General features: G+C 52.6%; 7 protein-coding genes across 7 annotated transcripts; 4 read left to right on the forward strand and 3 right to left on the reverse strand.

Moving 5' to 3' along the window:
• Positions 1 to 238: 238 nt before the first annotated feature.
• On the forward strand, positions 239 to 541 carry Triagg1_10244 (uncharacterized protein; the record flags this gene model as incomplete). The annotated part of the gene is made up of 1 exon (XM_062894294.1): positions 239 to 541. The coding sequence occupies one exon, from the start codon at positions 239 to 241 to the stop codon at positions 539 to 541; it is 303 nt and encodes a 100-aa protein (XP_062750811.1).
• Positions 542 to 1127: 586 nt separating this feature from the next.
• Triagg1_10245 (uncharacterized protein) lies at positions 1128 to 2084 on the reverse strand (the record flags this gene model as incomplete). Its single annotated transcript, XM_062894295.1, has 1 exon — positions 1128 to 2084. One exon carries the CDS (start codon positions 2082 to 2084, stop codon positions 1128 to 1130), a length of 957 nt encoding a protein of 318 aa, XP_062750812.1.
• Positions 2085 to 4554: 2470 nt separating this feature from the next.
• On the forward strand, positions 4555 to 6085 carry Triagg1_10246 (uncharacterized protein; the record flags this gene model as incomplete). Its single annotated transcript, XM_062894296.1, has 3 exons — positions 4555 to 5487; positions 5565 to 5712; positions 5772 to 6085. 3 exons carry the CDS (start codon positions 4555 to 4557, stop codon positions 6083 to 6085), a joined length of 1395 nt encoding a protein of 464 aa, XP_062750813.1.
• Positions 6086 to 9850: 3765 nt separating this feature from the next.
• Positions 9851 to 11628, forward strand: Triagg1_10247 (uncharacterized protein; the record flags this gene model as incomplete). The annotated part of the gene is made up of 4 exons (XM_062894298.1): positions 9851 to 9959; positions 10210 to 10799; positions 10874 to 10987; positions 11110 to 11628. The coding sequence occupies 4 exons, from the start codon at positions 9851 to 9853 to the stop codon at positions 11626 to 11628; spliced, it is 1332 nt and encodes a 443-aa protein (XP_062750814.1).
• Positions 11629 to 12285: 657 nt separating this feature from the next.
• On the forward strand, positions 12286 to 12972 carry Triagg1_10248 (uncharacterized protein; the record flags this gene model as incomplete). Its single annotated transcript, XM_062894299.1, has 1 exon — positions 12286 to 12972. The coding sequence occupies one exon, from the start codon at positions 12286 to 12288 to the stop codon at positions 12970 to 12972; it is 687 nt and encodes a 228-aa protein (XP_062750815.1).
• A 1556-nt stretch (positions 12973 to 14528) lies between these two features.
• Triagg1_10249 (uncharacterized protein) lies at positions 14529 to 17062 on the reverse strand (the record flags this gene model as incomplete). The annotated part of the gene is made up of 6 exons (XM_062894300.1): positions 14529 to 14999; positions 15057 to 15374; positions 15452 to 15754; positions 15813 to 16409; positions 16483 to 16694; positions 16759 to 17062. 6 exons carry the CDS (start codon positions 17060 to 17062, stop codon positions 14529 to 14531), a joined length of 2205 nt encoding a protein of 734 aa, XP_062750816.1.
• A 3776-nt stretch (positions 17063 to 20838) lies between these two features.
• On the reverse strand, positions 20839 to 23274 carry Triagg1_10250 (uncharacterized protein; the record flags this gene model as incomplete). Its single annotated transcript, XM_062894301.1, has 1 exon — positions 20839 to 23274. The coding sequence occupies one exon, from the start codon at positions 23272 to 23274 to the stop codon at positions 20839 to 20841; it is 2436 nt and encodes an 811-aa protein (XP_062750817.1).
• Positions 23275 to 23896: the final 622 nt, after the last annotated feature.

The following is a 23896-nucleotide window of genomic DNA, read 5'->3' on the forward strand; positions in this document are numbered from 1 at the left end:
TTCATGTGTTGTTGGTTGCAGAGGCAGCTCGAGCTAACGTCCGTCTCCTAGTCCCTGCCGACTAATCTTTAATACTGCCCCCATGCCAGGGAGGACTTTCCTGCCTTTCCTACCTTTCGGTTACAGAGTCCTCGACATTCCTCAAAGGCTATCCATTGATGGGAACTCGCAATTGGGCGTAGTTCCTGGGCCTTGCATTTAACAATCATCCACACCGACCCTTTTCAAAAACCCAGTCATGTGCCGACTGGTCATTTTCAGCGGCACTTGCACCACGTGCGACGAAGATCAAGTATGGGAGGATCTCACACAAGAGCTGTCATGTCTTGAGGCGAAAAACAACGGATTCTTTGGCGATTGCTCCAAAGGGGTTTTCCACGAGCAACACCACTTCGACCAGGAGTGCGACCAATGCAGCGAGGAGGACGAAGGAATCGGCGACGTCGAAGAGGCGGAGGCAGAGCAAGGCCTTGTATCTCATGGGAAGCGGGGAGCTTCGGAAGAGAGGTCAACGAGTTCGCGAAAGAAGGCCAAAACTTGAACAACAACCGATACAAACCAACCCCTTGTCACTTTGCGTCGATTGAGTCGACTGTCTTGCGAGCGAGCGCGGCGTACAACTACTTTCTTTTTCTTTTCTTTCTTCTCTCCTTGGCCAATTCAACGGTTTCTGGGCATACAGGCGCGATGGGGACAATACTGGGCGTTGATGGAGTGGAAACAGGATGTTTTGGGGCATCGGCTCTAAACATACGACCTTCACATGGTTACGATTTCTTTTTGTTTTGGGATATACACTGCCACCGGTCGACCGGCATAGCTAATAAAAGGCGGCGTTGTGGTGATTTATCGGGAACCATGGAACCTTTTACTATTTACGGAGAGAAGAGACCATCTCTGATGAAGATGGTGCTGACGGGGGACGGCTTCAACAAAACTGGGTGTGATCAATTTTGACTTATCGATACCTTTTTGTGGCACACAAGATGTCTGGGGTATTATTCACTGGCTTCGCGGTTTATACGTCTAGTTCTATCCTGAATATTTCTACATCCATGGACGAACGTCATGCTTTCCCTTGCTTTTTCTTCATCCGATCATGGCTTTGGTCTTCTCGTTACATCCACCTACCCATCCATGATCGTTTCTTGTTTTATCACATTACTCCTAGCTAGCATTTCAGCTTCCAATTCAACCTCATCCCCTCCCCAAGTCTCCTTGACTGCTTGCCAATATCGCTGGCTATCTTTCCGGACAAGCGACACATGCTCTCCACCCTCAAACCTCTCCTTGCGCACCTTGAACCCCGAGTCTTGTGCCCTCTTCGCATGGTCTTCAACGTGGCGCCAGCTGATGACGGCGTCTGCCGTGCCGTAGAGATAGGTTCTCCGAGTCTCCCTCGGGAGTAGGCTGCCTCTCCTGAGGGCTTCAGCATTGAGATTTTGAGCAGGCCGAGTGAGGCGGAGCTTGTATATCAGCCAGGCAACGGCAATGACCATGTGTACCAGCGGAGAAGTCCAGCGAGGCAGAGATTGGAGCAGAGCCCTATGTGTGCTCTCCCACACGAAATTGCCCGGGCACGAGTCGAGGCAGAGAGCATACCGAGGGATGACGAGTCTGTTACCAGCGGCGTCCCTGCCCAGCTCTTTTCTTAGCAGCTCGCGGATCCTGGCGGCCGTGCTGACGCCGCCGTTGGAAAGGATGTGCAGCAGGACTCGGGGCTTGCCGCCGTTGCTGGGGGCTGCCGTCTCCGGCTCTGCGAATTGCTTGAGGACGCGGATGGCCGGCGGGATGTGCTTGCGGGCGAGGCTCGGCCAGAAGACGTGGGAGGCGGGAGAGCGGATGAGAAGGATGCGTGATGATGGGAAGAGGGCGCGGTGCTGGGCAATGTATTTTGCTATGTGGACGTCTCGGGCTCCCATCCAGCTGAGGACTAGGATGAGTTCAGGATCGTTGGAGTTGCTGCTATTCTTGTCGACGGATGCAGCACTTGGTGGGATGTAGTATGACACGGAGGGACTTGGATGCTGCATGTAAGAAAGAGGCGGCTCCTTCTTGACAGCCAATGTTTCTTTAGACGCCATTCTCGTTTGTGTGGTTGTTGAATAAGTCGCTTTCAGAGGTGTAAAGGACGGTCTTGATCTTGAAACAGTTGAGCCACGACAGCAGCTGTGCAATGAACGGTATGGACGAGGACGAAGTTGAAGATGAAGGCGAGATCCCCCGTCTCGACCTCGGCGCTGCAGCGCGCAGCTCAAGAACGAAGCGAAAATCACATGGCGAGACTGGAGCTGGAGCTGGAGCTGGAGCGGCAACGTGGCGGCGAGGGAGGGCATTTGTGGCAGTTTATGGGCCAAAACTATGGAGATTTGGATGTTCATGCGCGGGTGGTGGTTTGGGATAAGTGTGTCGCAGAGGTAGCCCAGGTTGGCAGGAGATGCGACTGGCTGGCGAGACTTTGATAAGGGGGAGTGGGAAAGTATGTGATGGGCATGTAAAAAATGACATTGATGGTTTTTGGAGTTTGTATAATGGTTTTACGTTTTGATTTACGGGGTTTTTTTTGAGTCTTTGGGGGGGGGGGGCAATATTACATTCGAATTTGTTGGTGATGATTGAATAGCTGGCGTGTGAGTTGTATAGCCTCGGCTTAAGCGGTAGATACGGTAGACGGCAACAATTTTTTTTATACCCGGTGAAGTGCGGGTTAAGGCCGTTGAGAAGCGCAATTGGCCGGATCTGATTTGCCAATCGGGGGAGAGGGAATATTGGGGGCGACGACGGATTCGCCGTGATTTTTTGGTTACAGTATGTGGGAGTTTTCAATGGTGTGGTTTTGGAGGTTTCCTGTTTGGGTAATTGGCTGGGTTACGGAGAGTGGGATAAGGTTTGGTTTGTGGGAGGATGGGAAGAAGATTCATCGATATTATATATAGGTAGTTGGTTTTTGGAGATGTTGTTTAGTGTTTGATTCTGTAGAGTTGAGTTGTCGTTGGTGCTAGATTGTGGCATCGAACCTCTTTGCTACTCTCAGCTATCAGTAACAAAGTACGGCCGGTAACATCCTGGAATTGGACAAAACTCTCGGCGTTACTTTGTCTCGGCAAATAAGCGAAAGTTGATATACAGAGTGCAAGATGAGGTGCCACCACAAGTGACGGATCGGGATGGCAGTGCTGCATGTTGTATGTAGGTTGTATGTGATGTGCGACTGCTGCAACCTGAGGTATGACCAACTTGGGGGCCAAGACTCGACGGCGTCGTTTACGGATGAGAAGTAACTGGAGAGGGTTTACATGTAACAGAATCTAGCTCGGGTTTGTTTTAGCGTTCCTATATTGGTGGTTTGTTTGGGGAGATGTCTTGTGGAGAAAGGGGGGCTGGGAAGATGCAGCATCTCGAGATCCGAACCCGATGGCTGTGATGATGGAGTTGTACAAGGGGGGTTTCTATCAAGGGGTGTTGGACGGATGTGGGCAGCTTTTGAGATTGGGTATCAAAATTAAGCTTGAATCATCTTTTTTTTTTGTCTCAAGGTAGAGATGAGTTGGAGAGAAAATGGTATGTTTTTTGGTCGCAACGAAAGGATATAATGAGTGTGATACCGGGCTTCAACGACTACACATGAAATCCCTAACCTTTCGACAAATATGACACAGTATCCAATAGTAATCTCAAGCAGGTGACATTGATACTCGGCCGATCAGCCGTGTGTCTCGAAAGACAGAGCTATCATTACCCGTGATACAGGCAAGGGCACGAAACAAAACAAAACAAAACAGGGTCAGAGCAAACGTCTTGGCTAAAGTAGCTCTAGAGGCGGGTGTTACGCCGGGTCGTCAATATGAAGATCCAAGACAATGCAAGTTTATTGTTCAAAGTGAGTCTTATGCATGTGCTAGGATCATGTTTATAGCTTTGAGTTTGGCCAAGGTACGTGTGAGTTGTCTCTAGGTAGGCTTCGATTTGACAACTCGACTGCATCTTATTCTTCAGATTGAAGAAGGTGGCTCACCATTCTATACGGACAAATGCATAGGTACGATATATGCCACTACGAAGATGCCGCTGCAGTTTCTCCTACATCGTCCAGGATGCAACCTCGTACCAAGCAAAGCACCAACACAAGACTCGACGATATCCTTGCCGCCCAGCCACAGAAAAAGAAAGCAAACAATCACCATTTTCTTTTTATAATCATCGAGTCCGTCCGGCTCCCCTTATCCGTGACTTGCACAAAGCAACACCCGTCAGTGAAACAGGTGGCACATTTGATGCAAACAACCGTTTTCTTCTTTTTTTTTTCTCCGTGGCCAGCTGTCGAGAAGCTGCGTGTGCTTTGACCTCGACTCTCTCCCCCTTTTTTTCAATGTCCCGGCTTTCAGCTTTCTTTTTTAACCTCCATCAGTTCATGATATCAAGACAGTTTTCCTTTTACCTAAACGATTTGTCTCGCATCTTCACCTCCTCTTTTCCCCTTCATCGACCTTCGTCTCCCTCTCCTAGTTAGCCGTCACTGTTGAGCATTTGTTTCCTCCTATCCCAACTCAAACCATGGTCGCCGTGAACCTCACGCAATGGCTCATCTGCCTCCTCGGCAGCTTCGCCATCACCGCATCCTCCGCCGGCCTCCCCCAAGTCAGGCGTCACGCCCCCGACTGGGACCTCGCAAAGCCCATGAACGGCCTCACCTTCCAGCGGGCCAAAGCCGTCAAGGAGCCCAGCCAGGACCGCGCCACGATGCACTTCTCGCACCTCAAGGGCATCAAGGGAAGGCCGGGCCAGCAGCACTCGGCCGTGTCCGCGCTCAGCCGTGTGCGAGGCAGCCTCAACTCCAACTCCAACTCTCCCGGCTCTTCCTTCAAGCAGTCGTTCCAAAACGTCAGCGCCCTGACGGATGCCTCGACGCAGTACGCCATCCAGTGCGGCTGGGACGGCGTGCCCGTCTGGCTGCTCTTCGACACGGGCAGCTCCGACACGTGGGCGACCAAGACGGGCTTCAAGTGCGCGGACCTGGGCGGCGACGCGCACAGCGAGGCGGCCTGCGGCTTCTCCAAGCCGTACATTGACGGCTTCGGCCACGGGCAGATTGACGAGCTGCACTTCTACCTCAAGTACGGCTCGGGCGAGCGAATCTCGGGCCCGATGGGCTACAGCGACATCTCGTGCGGCGGCGTGACGGTGTCGAGGCAGCAGGTCGGCCTGGCCAACAGCACGTACTGGCACGGTAACAACGTCACCGTCGGCATTCTTGGCCTTGCCTATCCCGCCATCACCAGCGCCTACTACGGCGACGTCGGCGACGAGGCACCGTGGAACGCCATGAGCTACACGCCGTTCCTGACGAGCGCCATCAGCCAGGGCAGCATCGACCCTGTATTCAGCGTCGCGCTGGTCAAGAACTCGACGGACGGCGTCATTGCCTGGGGAGGGCTGCCGCCGATGGACTGGCAGTTTAGGGGGTTTGCCAAGACGGATCTGATTGTGGTGAGCTTTGTGATGTTGATGATGCTATATGATGACGGATTGATGACTGACATTGAGGCTCTGGTGGGGGATTGTAGGCAAATCTCGTCGGCCAGCCCGAGACCGCGTGGAAGTATTCGTTTTACACGATTGTGCCCGACGGCATGAAATGGGACCAGACGACGGACACGACCAAGTATCCGTACATTGTCGACACGGGCACGACGATGCTCTACCTCCCTCCCCGTGAGTGTTCCAACTCACCACTATACCCATGTACTACACGCACTGACACTCCTGCCCAGCCCTCGCCGAAGCCATCGCCAACTCGTTCCAGCCGCGCGCCGTGTACCTCTACCAATGGGGCACCTACTTCGTGCAGTGCGACGCCATCCCGCCGCACTTTGCCATCCTCATCTCGGGCGTCGAGTTCTGGATCAACCCGGCCGACCTCATCTACCAGGACCTCGTCGACCCGCTGACGGGCTACTGCGCCATTGGCGTTGCCAGCGGCGGGCCCGGGCCGTATATCCTGGGCGACGTGTTTCTGCAAAACGTCGTGGCCGTGTTTGACGTGGGGGCGGCCGAGATGCGCTTCTACGGGAGGAAGAGTGAGTGATTGAGGCTTTATTCTGGTGTAGCCGTGTAGCCTTGGTTTATGGGATGTGGTGGTATGGCATGAGTTGTACAGTAGGGGCTGTTGCTTTTTTTTCTTCTTGTCTGCTCCTAGGTATTACGTGGTTGTTGGGTTTGAAATGTCGTGAGAATTTGGGACATTTTTCATTCAAGATTTCATCTTGTTTTTTTTTTGCGGATACTTGACCGTTTTGCTTCCTCTACCGCTCTCCCTTCTTCTTGTTTCAACGTCTGACTGCGCAATGAATTGATTCGACCAGATGCGTCAAGTCAGTGTCTCATCGCAGCATCAACAAAGATGAAACGAAGAGCAATGCAAAGGAATGCAAGCCGTTGCTGAAAGGGGGCAACACGATGCGACCAGCCCAAGGCCAGGCTTATCACTATCACAGTTTCCCTGTACTGATAACACCGCGTACTTCGTAGCCCCAATCCAAAGGCCAAAAGCCAATCCACCGCCCACCCCAACAATCCGCCATTATCAGGCTCTTGCGTGCTTTTGCCCAATTGCAGAGGAGGAAAAAATTGCCAGCCTCTCCCTGCATCTTCCAAACGGTCATCAAACGAGGGCTTACCTGTTTCTTTTCTTCTTCTTCTTTTCTCTTTCTCTTGACGCTTCAGCCAAACCCCGTGAGTGATATCTATCAAGGTTCGATAAGACGACGCGGCATTTCCTTTTGCTGGGCAGCCATTGGTCACCGGGCGACGAAAAAGCATGAGAGGCGTTGCTGCTGGGCCGCCGACGGCGGTGAAATCGCCTTCGGGGAGGACGAGGGCGAATACGTGGAGTTTCAGCAAGGTGAGATGAGCATAGCAGTCTCTTTTGTCTTTGTCTTGTCTTTTGCCGATCTGGTTCAATGCGTCGTGTCGTGTCGCCTGCTTCGGTTGCAGCGTCACCCGACAGACACTGTCTGCATCTTTCTACTCTTTTTACTTTCTTACCAGCACGGGCTCCGATATGCGGACGGGATGATGGAATGAGTGGCTGCCGGTCAAGTGACTGTGAGCGAGCAAGGGAAAATAAGAGCCGTGGCGAGAGAGTGCTTGCAGATGCAGATGCAGATGCAACTGCAGACGCAGGCGGTGAAGGTTCCACCAAGCGCAGCATCAAAGTTGTATTGCATCGACAAGGCACTACAGATGAGCCAGCATGATACGCACACCGGGAGAAACATTCGGAGAGAGGAAAGACATCCGGAGAGCACAGAAACCCGGCACGGCTTCAACAGGCTAAGATTGCTCTTCGATTTGCCGACGCAGCTACGCTCAGGCCATTGCAACATACGAGATGAGCACCCGGTCCCATGATTGGTTTTCCTCTCTGCTCTTATTTCTTCTCTGCATTGTCGGATAGCCCCGGGTGAATGGCAGCCTTTGAACCGAGAAAAAAAGTGACAACTCGGCTAAGGGGCATGTTCCTGCAGAGGCGACCATTGTCCGTGGCCACGATGCCCGAAAGAGGCAATCATGGGGATGGCCCCGAGGTGGAGAGATTTGATGATTGCAGTCCATATGATGGAGGCCGACTCAGCGATTGATGCAGCAATCGTCGGACCGCTGCCATTGGGCCGCGTCCGAGAATGGCGAGATGGACGCGCGAATGGTTCGAGGACAAGGGAAGAGTTTGAACCTTGGCTCTGCTCAAACTTCATTTCACTGGCGGTCACCTGCCACCCACGAAAACGAGACGCTCGAATCGGAATCGAAATGGAGTGTCGGCCGGGACGATTCGGATGGCTGTCAGGGGCTGCACCAGAGGGCTTCCAGCGGCTTGCGGCCCCGCAACGCCCTCGCCCAGGTGCTAAGCCCCCCTAACTCGCCCAGCTGCAGGGCCTGTTTCCCGCCGTGAGCCGCCGTCTTGGAGCTCCAAATTCCCCAGAGCGGCGCCCCCTCCCCCACTGCGAGTCGCTCGGTACAGGGGGCGGAGAGCCGCCAGGCAAAGTCAACCACGCAATATGGAGTAATCGTAATTACTTCCAGCTCCGTGTTATAAGCACAAACGCATCACGGGGACAACTGGATGGGATTTGAAGGGGAAGGGGGGGTGAAGATGTACTTTACCGTACAGTGCACCTCAGGTACTCTGTACAGGTACCAGCATGCTTGGGTGCGGACAGCAACAGGTACAGGCATCAGTACAAACGAAAAGCAGCTGAGTTGAGCAACAACACAACAGGAGATGGCAGGCAATGCGGGGTGTGTGGCCGTTTGCTGCAAGATTTGAAGCCGTGGCAAGCATTGGGGGAAAATAATTGAAGAGACAGGGGATCATTTTCCACACCCCCTGGTCTTTGTATTTTTCCTTTTTCCTTCTTTGTTTCCATTTCTACATATTCCTTAATTCGGCTGCCTTGAGGACATCAGTGCGCAAGTTGGACTCGTGCTCGCTCTTGCCGAACCTGGGACTGCCTGTCGTCACTGCCCTTTGGGTCGCCTATCCGCGTGCCTCAGCTCCTTCCCCCCGGCCGGCATTTTTTCATTTATTACCAGACTACAAAGGTAGCTCCTGCCACCACCACATCAGCTCACACACACTCGCATTCACACTTGCACACACTCACACCTGCAAGCCGTCGGCTCTTCCTTCCTATTCCCATTGACAGGATAAACACCAGTCTGGGAGCTGCTTCTGCTTGGCAGGAACTACCTTACCTTTCCGAGTGCCTGCCACTGCCTATCAGGGTACTCGGCATTGCCCAACGTGGTGCGCACTTGCTCGATCCGATACGCACATACAATTACGGGTACCTTGACGATCTGGGGTATCTTGTAGTTTAGTTTGTATCTGCCGGTCACGAGCAGCCACCACCGCCAACATTTGGTACTAGGCAATACTTCTGGGTGCCGATATACCACTGGACCTGTCACGTCTTTTCAGGTTTCCTTTCTGCTCTCTTCATCATCATCGTCTTTCTTCTCTGTCACAACCACTTTTCCGTCTTCCACGGGCAATTTCGGCAGATCTGATCTGCATCACATCAGAGAGGATTCCAGGCCTTTCCTCTTTGTTTATTTTCCTCCCCTCTTCTCTCCTTTGATGAGAACAATCGGCAAAATTGCATCTTGACATTTTCTGCCTCCAATCACAGCCGCCATACGGCCTGGCGTCTTTGCCGTCGCTGCTGCGGTGCTACCCGCCCTGCAGCAATTTTTCCCCATTGGCCGTCTGCAGGCTTGCCTCGGCTGTGGGTTTTTCGTCGACCACTGAGGCTTAGTGCCCATCAGCCACTAAAGCGGCTTGACGTCGATTCTCGACTTTGGACCCTTTTGAGCTGCCTCTGCCTCTGCATCGCTCTCCCGCACACCCTCACGCGCGCAGTCTTTGAATCAACACCCCTTCACGCACTCTCCATTGCCGCGCTCCTCGTCACGCTCTGCTCGATTGGCCGTCTCTCGCCCGTTGATTGAACCTGCTCTCGGCCTCTGCAGCCACCCTCACGCAACCTACGCCTGACATCCTCTGCGTCGCTCGGCTGTCTCCCGCTTTTATCCATCAGCTGGACTTCACCTTTGCCTTCGCTCTCAAGAGGGATCCGAGGGCCAGACCGTTCTCTGCTATTGTTGTTGCCATTGCCATTGCCATTGCTGCTTCTTCTGCTGCCGCCACTGTTTCCTCTACTCCTGTTTCGCCCTCATATGTCTCAGCCGCCTCGCCGGATGCCTCTGCTATCACACCCTAAACACCGTATTCTCATACTTGATCTTACCAAGCTGCCGTTGCAGCACCGCCGGCTTCATCTTCTTGACAATGCCGTCGAAAACTAACAATGGTGTGGGGGTTCAGGTCGAGGACACAAAGATATGCGTTGTCATGGTTGGTCTCCCGGCCCGCGGCAAGAGCTACATTGCCCAGTTAGGTATGTTTACTCCATCATCGTGGTTTTGCTTCATCCTTGTTGCGAAATCATCCCCTGGTTCCGACATATTCTTATGCAGCACATGTGTCCCACCCCATGCACGTCTCCAAATGTCTACTCTTTGGCTATTTCTTCCCCTCCTCCCCTAGCGTGTAGAGTGCCTGATTTCCTCCAATTTCTCACGCACTTTCATATGAACCTCTTGAACTCTGGCTAATATTGTTTCTCCTCTGCCTGTTTGGACATACAGCCCAGAGATATCTGCAATGGCTGTCGATTCCGGCAGCGACTTTCAATGTCGGCAACTATCGGCGCAATGACGCTCCACAGCCGACCGCCGACTTCTTTGATTTTAACAATCCCGAAGGAGAGCGGAAGCGCCGTGCGGCTGCCGAGGCCGCCGTTGCTGACATGCTTGCCTGGTTCCGCACCGGCGGCGTCGTCGGCATCCTTGACGCGACCAATTCTACAAAGGAACGTCGCAAATGGGTCATGGACACGTGCACCGCTCACGGCGTTGAAGTGCTCTTTGTCGAGAGCAAATGCGATGATGAAGAGGTCATCATGGCCAATATCCGTGACGTCAAGCTAACAAGTCCCGACTACCGTGGCCAAGATCCCGAGGCCGCAGCCCAAGACTTTCGCAATCGCATCAGCCACTACGAGAAAGTGTACAAGACCATCAACGCCGACGACGATGAGGACAATTACACTTACCTCAAGCTGATGAACGTCGGCAAGCAAGTCATCATTAACCGCATTCAAGACTATCTTCAGAGTCGCATCGTCTACTACCTCATGAATCTGCATATCCGGCCACGATCAGTCTGGCTGTCAAGGGTAAGCAATCATCCCAGGCTTTCCGAAAACATCTCTCTTATTCATCTTACTAATTGCCTTTTTATCACTATTAGCACGGAGAATCTCTATATAATCTGAGTGGACGCATTGGTGGCGACATGCTGTTGTCTCCCCGAGGCGAGCTGTACGCCAAAAAGCTGCCGGAGCTTGTGCGAGAGTCTGTCGGGGTACGTTTTATGCCCCTTCCTGGTTGCGATTCATTTCTTGCCATGTGAAGCTCTCGCATTTGCCCGTTGGCAATATGAAAAATGCGTGCGTTGTAGTACCAGTGCTAACAATGAGCTATTAGGATGACCGCCCTCTTACGGTGTGGACCTCGACACTGAAACGAACCATTGCCACAGCCAGATTCCTCCCGCCGCACTACAACCAACTGCAGTGGAAAGCGCTGGACGAATTAGATTCGGGCGTGTGCGACGGTTTGACGTACCAGGAAATCAAGGATCGCTACCCCGAAGACTTTGCGGCCCGTGATGAGGACAAGTACAACTACCGATACCGCGGTGGCGAGTCTTACCGCGATGTAGTCATTCGCCTGGAGCCCATCATCATGGAACTGGAACGTAGTGAGGACATTCTCATTGTGACGCACCAGGCCGTTTTGCGCTGCATCTATGCATACTTTATGAAAAAGGACCAGGCCAAGAGCCCCTGGATGAATGTGCCGCTTCACACATTGATCAAGCTGACGCCAAGGGCGTATGGCACTGAGGAGGTTCGTTATGAGGCTCACATTCCTGCTGTGAGCACTTGGCGAGGAAAGGGAAGTACCGCTAAGCACGAGAATCCCACTCCCGAGAGCCTCTGAGCAGTCACGAGATGAGAGCTGTGGGGGGAAAGGAAGCAAGGACAGGATGAGGATATCTTGGAAGCATATAAGTTGATTATCAACTGAGAGCATACGGAGTTTGGGGGAGACTAAGAATCAGAATCGCCGGCCAGCGGCACAAAGGGCCAGTATACCATCTTATTTACGCTTGTACTCATGTGGTTATTGGATTGGAAATGGTGTATCTTGTACACGGAATGCATTGCCATCGGCCAAGGAACAAAGGGGTGAGTTTATCATTGCTTGACTCTAAATAAAATGCAATTGTTTATCCATTCCCTTCTGCCATTTGTGACTCGGCATAGGTAAGCTTGGCAGGCTCTCAATCGTTACAGAAGATTGACGGTTTGTCATGTTATTTGTGGTGGACGTATGTGTATATGTGATTCACAGCCAGCTTCAAGTATTGTTGGGTCAAACTTTGGAGGTGTCGTAAATCACTGTCAAGAGACGCTTTTGTCTAGAAAAAAGCAAATCATTGAGCATCAAGAACAATTATCAATAGCCGCTTCCCTCTCATTATTCTTCTCGAGAACACTATTCCTCTCACTTGACATCAACGTATTCAACAAGTATATGAGCGAGTTGATGATGGCGTTTTGCCCATATATCTCCATCCCCAGCTTTGCAGCCGAAATGTCGCGGCCGTTGCAACACTACGTCTTTCAACAACCCATGATGATTTCTATGCCAGCGCCGCAGTTTGTAGCGGTACAGCAGCAGCAACATCATATCACGCCCGTCGTTCCTCTTTCTACGATGATGATCATGCCTCCCCCCGTCGCCGTCATGCCCATGTCGTTGCCTCTGACAATGTCCATCTTGCCGCCGGGAGTCCCGAGCCCGCTGAGTACAGGCTTCAAGGTTGTTTACTTTGGATACGCCGCCACCGAAAGCCGTCAGCCTTGGTGCGCAATCCACGCGTCCTGGGTGAACATTGTGCCCAGCCGTGACGGACTACTGGCGGCCATTGCGTCGTGGACCGGACTCCACGGCCTGGCGATCCGGCACGCGGGGGGGAGAATCGACGCCGCCAAGGTGAAGCTGTACGTGATGCCGCGGGCAAGTTCGGGCAGAGACGGGGGGCTTCACGGGATGCGGATCGTGCCGGGGGAGGGGCTGGTGTTGCCGGCGGATGTGGTGAAGGTGGTGACGCTGGATGTTGATGAGAAGGACTGGGAGGAGGCGGTAAGGGATATCAAGAGGGAAGGGTATGAGGCGCTTGTTGCGGTGGACATGAGCGTGAGTGCTCCTGGTGGTGATGCGGTTGTGACTCCAGCTCCTGCTGCTGCTGCTGCTGCTGCTGCAACAACCACAGGCTGACAGACGGGGGCCGCATATGCAGTATCACCACCAGCATCATCGTCACAGCCGCAGTCGAAAGAGCGTCATGTTCACGAGAGCATGGAAGAAAGCATCACGGCACGTGTAGTAGTGAATCAAAAAAGGAACTTTCATAAATAAAAGCAAAAAAAAAAAAAAGCATGCGCGACTAAAAAAACACCGTCCATCGTATTCCAAAGGAGAAAAACAAAATAATGAGGCAAAAATAGAGCAAAACAAAAAAATCTCCCAATACACTATAAAAAAAACTGAGAAAGCGAAAAAATTCACCCCTTGTACATCCCTGTATTTCCAGAAGCCATAATTTTTTTGATCTTCTCCTTTTCGAAAAAAAAAAAAAACAATAGAGTAATGGAAAGCATATCGTCTTGCTTATATATCGAAATACGATCTGCATGACGAAAAACTCCGAGACGCCGGGAAGCAAGGGAGACAAAGCAGGGGGGGGAAGGCATCCTCCGTCAAACAATTGTGAGGAATAGAAAGAAAAAGGCACAGCGACGCGACTGGTTTCGAATCCCAAAGGCTCTCATCAACCGACACCTCTCTCTCTATCGCCTATTTTGTTGCCTCATCCGCCTCAAGAGCAGCCCTCTCTGATCTTGCCATTGGGGAAAATAAGATATCCTGCCCTTACTGGCTTTTGGAATCATGCTTTTATGCTGTGCTAGCCCCAGGCTGAGGGCTACACTGCTTGTAAACAGTAATAGGGACGGACAGACGAGATCTCCCAAGTTGAAATATATATGGAAAGAAAAAAAAGGGGGGTGAGGGACTTGGCCTTGGAAACGTTGAAACCACGCAAGAAAGAAAGAAATCAAGCGAGGCGCAGTAAAAAAGCAAAATCCACCAGGCAGGTCGAGTCTTCCGAGATAAAATTTATCGTACACGAGTAACTCCGTTACCCAAATTATAAGAGCCTATCCTCCTTTTCTCTCCCGCCAGCGCCAACACAACTCTAAAGTTCCCTTCGCTAAACTGTCGCACAACGTTGCAAGACCCAAAACGCCTCATCTCATGGCGTCTACTCCGTATATATCGTCATGTAGAGAGCCGAACAAGCGTTGGAAAAGGAAAAGAGCACTGGGTCCTTAAGGCTGAGGCCGCGTCAATCAACAATGCTTCCCACTCAGCGTGTCCAACTTGCTCTCTGGGTCTTGTTCATTGCCAACATATGCACGCACCAACCGCTGGGTATCAATCCACCGACACAAAGGGACGTGCGGGAAGCACGGCGTTTTCAAACAGCTAGCAAAGACACGCATACTGCCACGGCGGTAAGTATGCTGTCCCAGTTTCTCTCTTTTGTAAACCAGAGCTTTTTCCAACTTGTCCAATATCAATCAAGAAAGGCCAACATAAACCAAAAAGTACTTGTAAAAAGCATAAAAAAAGGATTCAAGCAAGAGACGCCACGCCACCATGCTGCATGATGATTAGGGACATGAAAATAAAAAATGGACGTGATGCGTGCTACGGCATTGTGTGAGCCGTAGGCAGTCCAACAACGTAAATCGTCTACCACACACCGCACCTCACGTCGCGCTGCCTTTCATGCGTTTCGCCATTCGGGGGGTTTGAGGCTTGCCCCTCTGTATCCCATTCACCTGGCCGGAACCCGGCGCGGCGGAATCGTCTTCAACCTTGACGGTAGATGGTCGGCGGCGCTTGTTGGAAGCTGGTGATGTGTTTGCACTCGGCCCACTTGAACTTGTCCCCTGCTGGCTTGGCTGGAGCTGCATGCCGGGTGCTTGGCCGGGCGCAGGGCTGCCAATGTGAGGCGATCCAGGCAGGTTCATGTGCACTGCCGCGGGACTGGCTCCCATTGGAAATTGCCCAAAGCTGGGTGTCCTTGGCCCTTGCGCCATGGCCTGCCCATTCATTATCGGCGTTGCACTGTTGATCTGAGTTGCTACGTATTGCTCAAGAGCGCCGTAGGGACTCAGGCCAGGGTTGGAGTGGTAGAACCCAAACAAGGGGTTCATCTGGCCCATGACTTCTACAATCTACGCAACTAGTTAGCCTCTCCCTTTCCCTCTCGCCCATAGCCCGTATTCACATACCTCGAGGAACTGATGCACAGCCTCTGTGACTCCCTTGCTGTTAACTGCCGAGTCTGGGAGATCGACCAGAACTCCGGGCGGCTCCTTCTGAGGAGACTTGAGCTGCCGAGATTTTCCCTTCTTGGACATTTCGGGTGACTGTTTGCCATCCATCGTATTTAGGCTCCGCCATTCCTTAACCCACTCGTGTGCAGGCTTTGCAGCTTCGATTACATGTTTCCGGGAGACGTATTCTTCATGCCTTGTGGTGAGGAACTCAAATAATTCTATCTTCTGTTCGGCATCAAATTGAGCGCGCAGTGTACCCGTGGCCACGAGCTGAACACAAGCCAGGTTAGCAATGCGAGTAAATGAAACAGACGAGGCTATATGGCCAATGTAGGGGAAGAACATACATGTGATCCCGTCTCATACCAGTAGACGAAGCTAGCCCTGGGGTTCTCGATACAGTAGCAATCTCCCGGCAGTGGCCTATCACTACTACCGCTGTCGAGGATAAGCTGCATACTCTTGACGCCGCTGCTGTAGTTGGTGTGGAAGAAGCGAGCAATTGCTGGGTACGCAATTTCATATTGTTTATCTGGTGAATCTTCGGACTCGCCAACGTGTAATGAAAACCGGAAGACGCCATTGGGTGATGAGAAGAATTGGGCTACAAATCTATTCCAATATGACAGGTCGTCTTTGCTCTTCGCTCCCTAAGCAGTCGCGTCAGTAATCAAAGCCCCCCTTTGAGCAATTCGGAAAGAAGCTTACAGGGAAGCCGCTTAGGCGTTCGCCAAACTGCATCAGTTTCAAGAGGCATCGGGTCTTCATCCCTTCTCTCAGCTGCTGCTGCATCATAGAGTTGGCCATGAGCTGCTGGGTAGCAGCGGCGGCCATCTGAGCTTGGTTCGGTGCCTGAGCTTGCTGGGGTTGGGGTTGGCCCTGCGGGATCTGGTTTGCGTGGACGGGTGTCGGCGCGGGTGTCTGAGATGGTGTCTGTTGTCCTGACGGAGCCGGTGTACCGGCTTGTGAGGTTTGCTGTGGAGTTGGTTGTGACTGGGGACCTGGCTGCTGTTGCGGCTGAGGTTGAGGTTGGCCTGGCGGCTGCGGGGTCTGCTGTTGCTGCGCACCCATCTGGGTCTGAGCGCCAGCGGCCATCGGGTTCTGCTGTGGCATGCCCTGCATAGATTGAGCATTCATCGCCATGTGCTGGGCCGGGTTGTGACCGCCCGACATTTGTTGATTGTGCGCCGCTTGCTGCTGTGCCTGCTGCTGCGCCTGTTGTTGCGCCTGCTGAGCCGCTTGTTGCTGGGCTGCGTGCTGTTGAAGAGCTAGCTGTTGAGCCATGATCGCCTGAGGAGTGTGCCCCTAGAGCAAGAGATGTGTAAGTAAACGGCTTGATCCTGCTAACACTGTCAAGGCATGTACGGAGGTAACTTACAGCCACATGGCCCAACCCGGCGGCAGCATTGCGTTGCCTGAATTGGTGAAGTTGCTGGGGGCTGAGCTGCATGCCCATGGGCATACCGTTCACACCAGCCGCACCCATGTTTTGGAACTGCTGGGCGAACATGGCCTGCCGCTGTTGCTGCTGATGAAGAAGTTGTTGTTGTCGAATGGCGGCCATTTGCGCGCTTGGGTTATTCATGTTGACTACGTAAATGGGGCAGGTTAGTTCCACGACATCTCTCGAGGCTCTCTTTCCGCATTCACTTACACTGTTGCAAATGCTGCTGCTGCTGGAACATTTGCTGTTGCTGCGCGGGACTTAGCTGATGGACCGCGTGCGGGCCAGGACTGGCGCCGGGCGGCATGGCACCCATCAAAGCAGGATTGACCGGGCCTCCTGGGCCGGAGACGGCAATGTGGCCGCCAGCGAACTGGTGAGGCATTCCGGCGGGCGCGCCTTGCTGGCCCGCGTTGGGAGGCATGCCAGGACCGCCCATGGGATGCCCTGCGACTCCCGGATGCCCCATGGCAGGGTGCCCCGCGAAGTTGGGGCCCATACTTGTAGCCATCATCTCTAGTTGAGGTCGGCTATCCACAGCGTGGATATCGACAAGCGCCCGTAGACACTATCGCGAGAGCATACGACGGAGGTTGTGTGAGAGGTTGCGCGCGCCGTCGAGATGGAGAGAGCCCGCTTGACGATTGCTGTCGGTTGAGATGGCTCTGTTGTCGTCTCGTTCCGTTCTTCTTTGGAAGTTCGCGTCGCGGCAACGAGAAAGCGTGGATTACGGGGGAGTAGGCGGTGGAGACGGCTGCACCGTACCCAGAGCGTCCAGGAAAAATTGGGAGGGAAGGAATATCGATCGAAGGCGCAGATCCGTGTCGGAAATAAAAACCCGAATCTATGGCGAGAAGAAGCGACGAGGCGTGCAGTGGCGACGATGCATCGGCAGCAGTTAATGCGATCCGATGGGTAGTTGGTGGTGCGATGCGTGATACCACACCAGCCCGACTCAAGACGTCTGCGACGGGTGACAAATAACAGCTCTAGCGGCTGAGTGGGCAGCAGGCAGGGGAATAAGCCCAAAGGAGAAGTGACTTTTTGTTCGGGGATAGTAGATGGGAGGCGCTGTAAGCAAAAGGAAACGAGAGAAGAGAGGCTGGCAGATGGGACGCGATGCAGGGCGCGAAGACCAGAAAATATCTCCCCGACCGAGATCCAACGGGATTCTGCAGAGCCAGCTCCAGCCTAGTCCAAGGCAACCGACCCAACCGGACTGTTTGGCAAAAAGGCGAGGAAAATTGCCCAGCGCAACTCCCAGCACTGTCCCCCACAGGAACGGGGATGAGGCAAAGGGACGAAGACGAGGAGCAGATAAGAGGGCAAGTGAAGACGGGAATGGAATCCAGAGACAGAGAGACAAAAGGCAGAACCGGAATCAGAATCAGAATCAGTTGTGTCGGGTCCCAGGCCGTCTGGCGAGACGAAAGACGTCGCAGTGCAGGCAAGGCGTCGATAATGCCTGCGGGAGCGAGACGGCGTTGGATCTTTGCTGCGTGGGTATGAGTGGGTGACCGCGAGTGACCAGGGGAGCGAGAGGTCCAGGGGACGGCGGTGGGGCTTATGCAGCTATCCCGTACGAGAGCCCCGCTTCTGACGATGGGCAATCAAAAGGCAGCGAGAAGCGGATTTTTGGGGTGCTGACCTGGTGCAGCCAGAGGTTTTGCAAGTAGCGCGGTGAGATGGGCAAGATACATGTACCTAGGTACTAACTCAGATACAGAGACGGAGGAGAGGAAGATGAATGAAAATATAGCAGCTCAACATTGATCATTCTTTCTTTTCCCCACTCTTTTCTTTTTTTTTGTCTCTTTTTTTTTTTCTTTTTTTTTTCACTCAAAGCAAAAGGTGTGGAGAGAATGGTATGCCGTATGTGGCTCTCGACTGTAGGTACCTTATCTACATCTTCTTATGTACCTCCACATGCTCCATTCAACAGTTCAGCCACACGTTAAGCCTCACTTTGGCATAAAAAAGACTCCGATAAAGTTCATATTATCGTGCAAAACCAGGAAATTTTTTACCGATATCAGATACACATAACTAATTTTTTCTTTCCCTTCTATCCAAAAAGAACTGCCTCGGGGACGGACGCGCCTCAAGCTTTCAATCTCTCCAAGCTAATTCTTCTGCCCAACCCCAAAATGGGTGGCTGGGCCCGTTTGCCAATTCTCATTTATAGCATTCGCTACCTCTGTAACGGGGCGAAGCACGCGCTAGCAATCACCGCTAGCATCACTGTATGCCTATAAGCGATGATCCGGCATCTCTTTTCTGCATGCCTGCGAGACGGAATACCTGGTACCTGGCAGCATCGCCCACGCCATTACCCGAAATCGTGCCTCTCCCCCAAATCTGACGCCTCAACTTTGCTCTTTTTCCTGACAAAATATCTTTGGGTAAAGACAAGGGAAGTCGGTCGGGCTTGTAAGACTCTGGAACCAACATGCCGCCTGAATACAGCCTGCCGCACTGCATTTCGATAATTATCCGCAGAGATACACCTACATGTCCATGTACCTGACCATCTCGCAACAGCCACCTACCGCTGCGCCGCATTCAGCCTTAGCAGGCCAGTTTTTCCGGTCACTGGATAACACAACACCGAGGCGCCATTTTCCGCTGCCGCCGCTAATGGCTTAAGCGGGCGGCGCCGTCACGTGAGACTTATACAGTGCAAACGGTAAGAAAATTTTGCTGGCACTGTTTGTGAATATCTTCGTCCGCCTGCGGGCTTCCGACGGAAGTTTTTTCCTTCCCTAACCTTCCTTCTTCCGCCTGCAAAATCTACACCCTTGCATCTCGGCTGTCTTGTCCCAATACCAGCAAATGATTCGAAGAGTGTGATTCTTGGCTCCCGATGATTTCTGGTTCGTTTGGAAAGGCGGCGTGGTTGCTAGGATCTGCTTGAAAATTTGCGTTTGCAAACGCGGTTTTGGTTTCATGGTAAGTTTTTTTTCCTCGTCGCGATGTCTGCTTTTTGCCCTCGCACTGGAAATTTCCATATTTCCCATTTCCCCTTTTCATGATGACACTTATTAAACGTCTTCTTTTCCCAACCGAATCGACCATGAAGAAACTTTGACTGCTCGGATCCTCAGGGTCTGTTACTTGCCAGTATACTTTGTCTGACCTTTACACTCAATTGCTCACTGCAGAATTTGTTCCCTGCTTGACCAGCTGTGCTAACGCCAAGGCAATAGATTTACAGATACATCACCATTTGCTATCCCATTTTGATCCACGATTAACCCAGCAGCCACGACAATCGTCCATGGCCATCATATGGTAAGTCTCTTTTCAATATACATACCACAGCGCTTCAACATGTGTTTTCATGATGAAATTTCCATCACTATTCGCAGTTTCCACTCGAGTTCCGATGAGCCTTTTTCTGGAACAGATGAGGGTTAATACTTCCTTGGATGTCTGATCAAACACCTATTCTTCTTCTTTTTTTCCTTATCGCAATGTTGGTTTATCATGCACTAGCTGAGCCTCAAGCTAACATTTGCAAAGTTGAGGAGGGATTCCAGAGCTTATCCGCTCATCGTACATTCCATAGAATTTCCATGAGTGACAATATATCATATTCTTCCATCTACACTGTTTGAATTCTCTTTTCTCTCGTCTCAACTGTGCCTGTGCCATCGCTTGGAGTAGTTTCGTGATGCAGCATGAAATTAGAATTCGACTTTTTAGTGGAGCCGATTTGTGCCTGAATTTTTCCAAGGACCCTTGATGCCGGTCCAAGATGAGATTAGGCCCTTTGTGGCATAGCGTAGATGGCATTATGTAATCGGTACTACTCCTCGGAGGCGTTACCCTAGAATCCTGGATGTTTGCAAATGGCATGTTGATTACGTCGCCGTGAGATAATGATCTGGAGAGTAAAGTCCATGGCAAGATATAGATGGAGACTTATGAACTTTAGCATGATTGGTTGTTGTTTCGTGGCTTGTTAATTGCAACTATCCGTTGTAGAGGCGTTTGTGAGGATCCATGGGGAATTAAGCCCAAAGAATATACCATAAATCAACATATCAATGACCGGATTGAACCAAGGCATCTTACACATCAGCCGCTACAAGACTCCAAGTAAATTGCATTTTTTTTCTCCTTAACATCATTTGGAGGTTGAGAATACACTTGATATCGTACTGCTGTAACCGTATACTCTGCCCACAAAAGAAAAACGCCATAGACACTCCCCTAAGTACTATGTAAATGCAAGCCAAATCACAGCCCGCGAAAAAAAAAAAAAAAAAACAAAAAACAAAAAAAAGCCTATGCAACTCGCACTTCTTCACGAATTTCATCTCTCCGAACTCTGCCTCCGACAATTCCCATCCTGTTGCGCCCCGTCCGCCCTCTGCCCAACCAGTTGAGCTTGAGCATCTTGCATAGCTCAACCATCTTCCGGTTGCCCTCGTCATCGACATCTCCGCCCACGCCCCCGATGCTCGAGAGCACGCTCATGCACTGGAGCATCCGGCCCACCATGTCAGCCACCTGCTTCGAATCCTCGACATTCTGCTCACGGACGCTGCTGAGGGCGCCTGACGGGGTGAAAGGACGAATCACTCCATCGCTGCCCCTGCTGCCAAGACTGACATTGCTCACAGCTCGACTGCGACTGCCAGCAGAGCCGTCTCCGAGCAGAGTGGTGCTCGTAGAGTTGTAGGAACCAACTGAAGGGTCGAGAGACATGGCCGTGCCTGGACGGGCCATGGAAAAGAAGGATTCGGGGGGTGACGCGGAGAGGCTGGGTTCCAGAGGAGGGGAGGCGAGTGCCATGTTTGCAAACGCCGAGGGCAGAAACTCGAGAGACAGGCGGGAGAATATCGTTTTAAGAGTATCGTACCGCGGCAGAATGACGGCGTCTCGGTAGGCCGTCAAGACCAGCCTTCTGACATCGAGAGCGGCAGCTGCAGGCAACACCCGTGCTTCCTGTCCGGCCGAGGGAGAGGGAGCAGTGACAACGCCGCCCCAAAAGTCGCGAGATTGTTCAGCTGTCATGATGGTGCCACAGCCTGATACCTCTAGATCAAGAGGCAGTAAGGCAGCCTGCATATACGGCAGGACTGAAGTAAAGGTAAAGAGCCACAGCTCTACCAGAGTCGGCATAAAGCGATCGTCTGGCGTTCTTCGTAGGGTTTTGTCCATGGTGGCGAAGCCCGAGGATAAAAGCTCCCTCAGGTCCTCTAGCATTTTATTCGGTGACCTCTTATGAATGCACCATTGAATATGTAGGTTGACAATACGGTTAATGTCTTCAACAGGGACACGAAGATCCTCGCCTTGGAAAATGACGAGAAGCTTTGGCTTTAGGTAATGCCAGGCATCGTCCATGGATAAATTGGTCAGCACCGATTTCCCAAAATCAATCGGGTCGAACAAGCTGCTAGACTGTTGTGACATGGATGGCAGGCTGCTGCTTCCCGGCCAATCCCCAGGGACCGATTCGCTGTCCATGCGACTGTCAGATCTCTCCGCATTTTTCTTGTCCTTCTTGGCCTTTGCAAAAGTAGAAGTGGTAGGGCCTGGACTGGCGGGAACGCTGAAGTTGTAAAGGCTGTTTGGTGCATTTGGATCGGTAGGCCTCGAGTTACTAGCAGCCGATGAGAGGGGCAAGTGGTATTCGTCTTTGAGCTTCTGTTTCTGCCTTGACAAAAAGTGATGCTTTTTCTCCTTCTCTTTGGTTTTTTCCTCTCCAGTCGTCTCGCTGGGCCGAATGGTTGCCGACGACGAGTTGTTGAGAGCATAAAACGACTGGCCACTGGGATCGGCGAGGCTGGTCGAGCTAAAGTTGCTTCGCTGTAGAGCTGACAAGGCTGAACCAATCTTGCCTGGGCTTGGCAACGCCTTTTCCTTGGTGTCCTTGGCACTAATCTTCGAAGGCCGGGAGAACAGCTTTGCCTTTGCCTTTTCCGATTTGGAGAGAGGCTTCTCTGAAATGGTGGAGGTGGAGGCCGCGGTGGGCAGAGACGGGAATGGCTGCGGTTGCGGCGATACAGACGGATCCCTGGGAGAATTGCTACTAGACCGGGGGAATACAACATTGGCCGCGGCCGTAGCAGCAGCCGAAGACTGCGATGCGGTCCCCAGCCTGTCTTGATGCGCTCCTCCTTGGGCGCTGAAAGCGGATTCTCGCGGCGCACTCGCCTCCGTGAAGCTCAGAGTGGGTGGGCTTATAGGCCCTTTGCTCCCGCTCCCTCTCCTCGCGCCTTCGGTCTCTGGGGCTGTCTGGGAGCGCTGTCGCGACTGGAGGATATTTTGATGGGACATGACGGCCGCCTGCGCAGCGATTTGGCTGGCCGACAGCCCACCAGTCGCAGAGGCCGCGGCCTGGCCGTTGTGGTTCATGCCGACTTGGGAGAGGTTGGAGGTGCTTGTGGATGGCAGGGATGGCTCAAACATGCCTTGCGTGGCGGCGTGTTTCCTCGAATGCGTTTTGAGGACGGGCGACGAAGCTCCCTGAGTTACAGATCGGGGCGCGGCCGGGCGAGGATAGGTCTGCTGGACGCTGGCGTTGCTCGAGTTGGCATGGCTGGTGGAAAACTGTTGGAATATGGGCGTGGAAGGGGTGTTGCCGCTCTGCTGCCGCGCCTTGGGGATGGTAATGACAGGCGAGCTGTCCTCGCTACTGCTGGGAGAGTCAATGCGCAGGGGAGGTGGTCGTGACGACACCGGCGTCTGGATGTCGCTAGACGAGCGAGGCATGCTTGGCAAGGGAGAGAAGCTCCCGGGAGCGCGGCCCTGGGCCCGTCCCGAGGCCGACGTTGAGGGTTGCATCTCGTTGGAATGGCGAGGGGCTCGTTACATCTTGACTGAGCCGCAGCGATTCTGGCGTCGTGTCAGGTGAGGCTCGAGATGGCCGTTGGGCCCCGCGGGCAGGATTGCTTGCAGGCCTGACGACGAGGCAATGCGAGGGTCTGGGGGACAAGGAGAAGCAAGGAAGATGAAGCCAGAAGCAAAGATGAAGAGGAAGAAGAGGTAGAGGCAGTGAGTGAGAGGCTAAAAGCCGCTGCTAATAGATAGAGGATTTGGTGGTTGGGGCGGCAAGGCAAGGCAAGGTCTCGTGGCGTTGCGGCCGGTGCTAGTGTCGCAGAGCAGCCGATCGACACACATGCATGAAGCGTCCTCACCAAGGTTTTCAGTGCTGCACGGAGTACTCGTACATGGTGTAAATTATGTACAGAGAAGCGTCTTGCAGGGCGATAACAGGAATTCTCCTAATGCATCACGAGGTGCAAATAGATGTAGATGGCAGTATTTTACCCCAGCTTGCCTTGCTCCCAAACACCAATATTAATCTCCATGAAACACACAAAGCAGCTTCAGC

The sequence above is a fragment of the Trichoderma aggressivum genome (genome assembly GCF_033847375.1).
Source record: "Trichoderma aggressivum f. europaeum strain CBS 100526 chromosome Unknown scaffold_068, whole genome shotgun sequence".
NCBI classification, from domain to species: Eukaryota; Fungi; Ascomycota; class Sordariomycetes; order Hypocreales; family Hypocreaceae; genus Trichoderma; species Trichoderma aggressivum.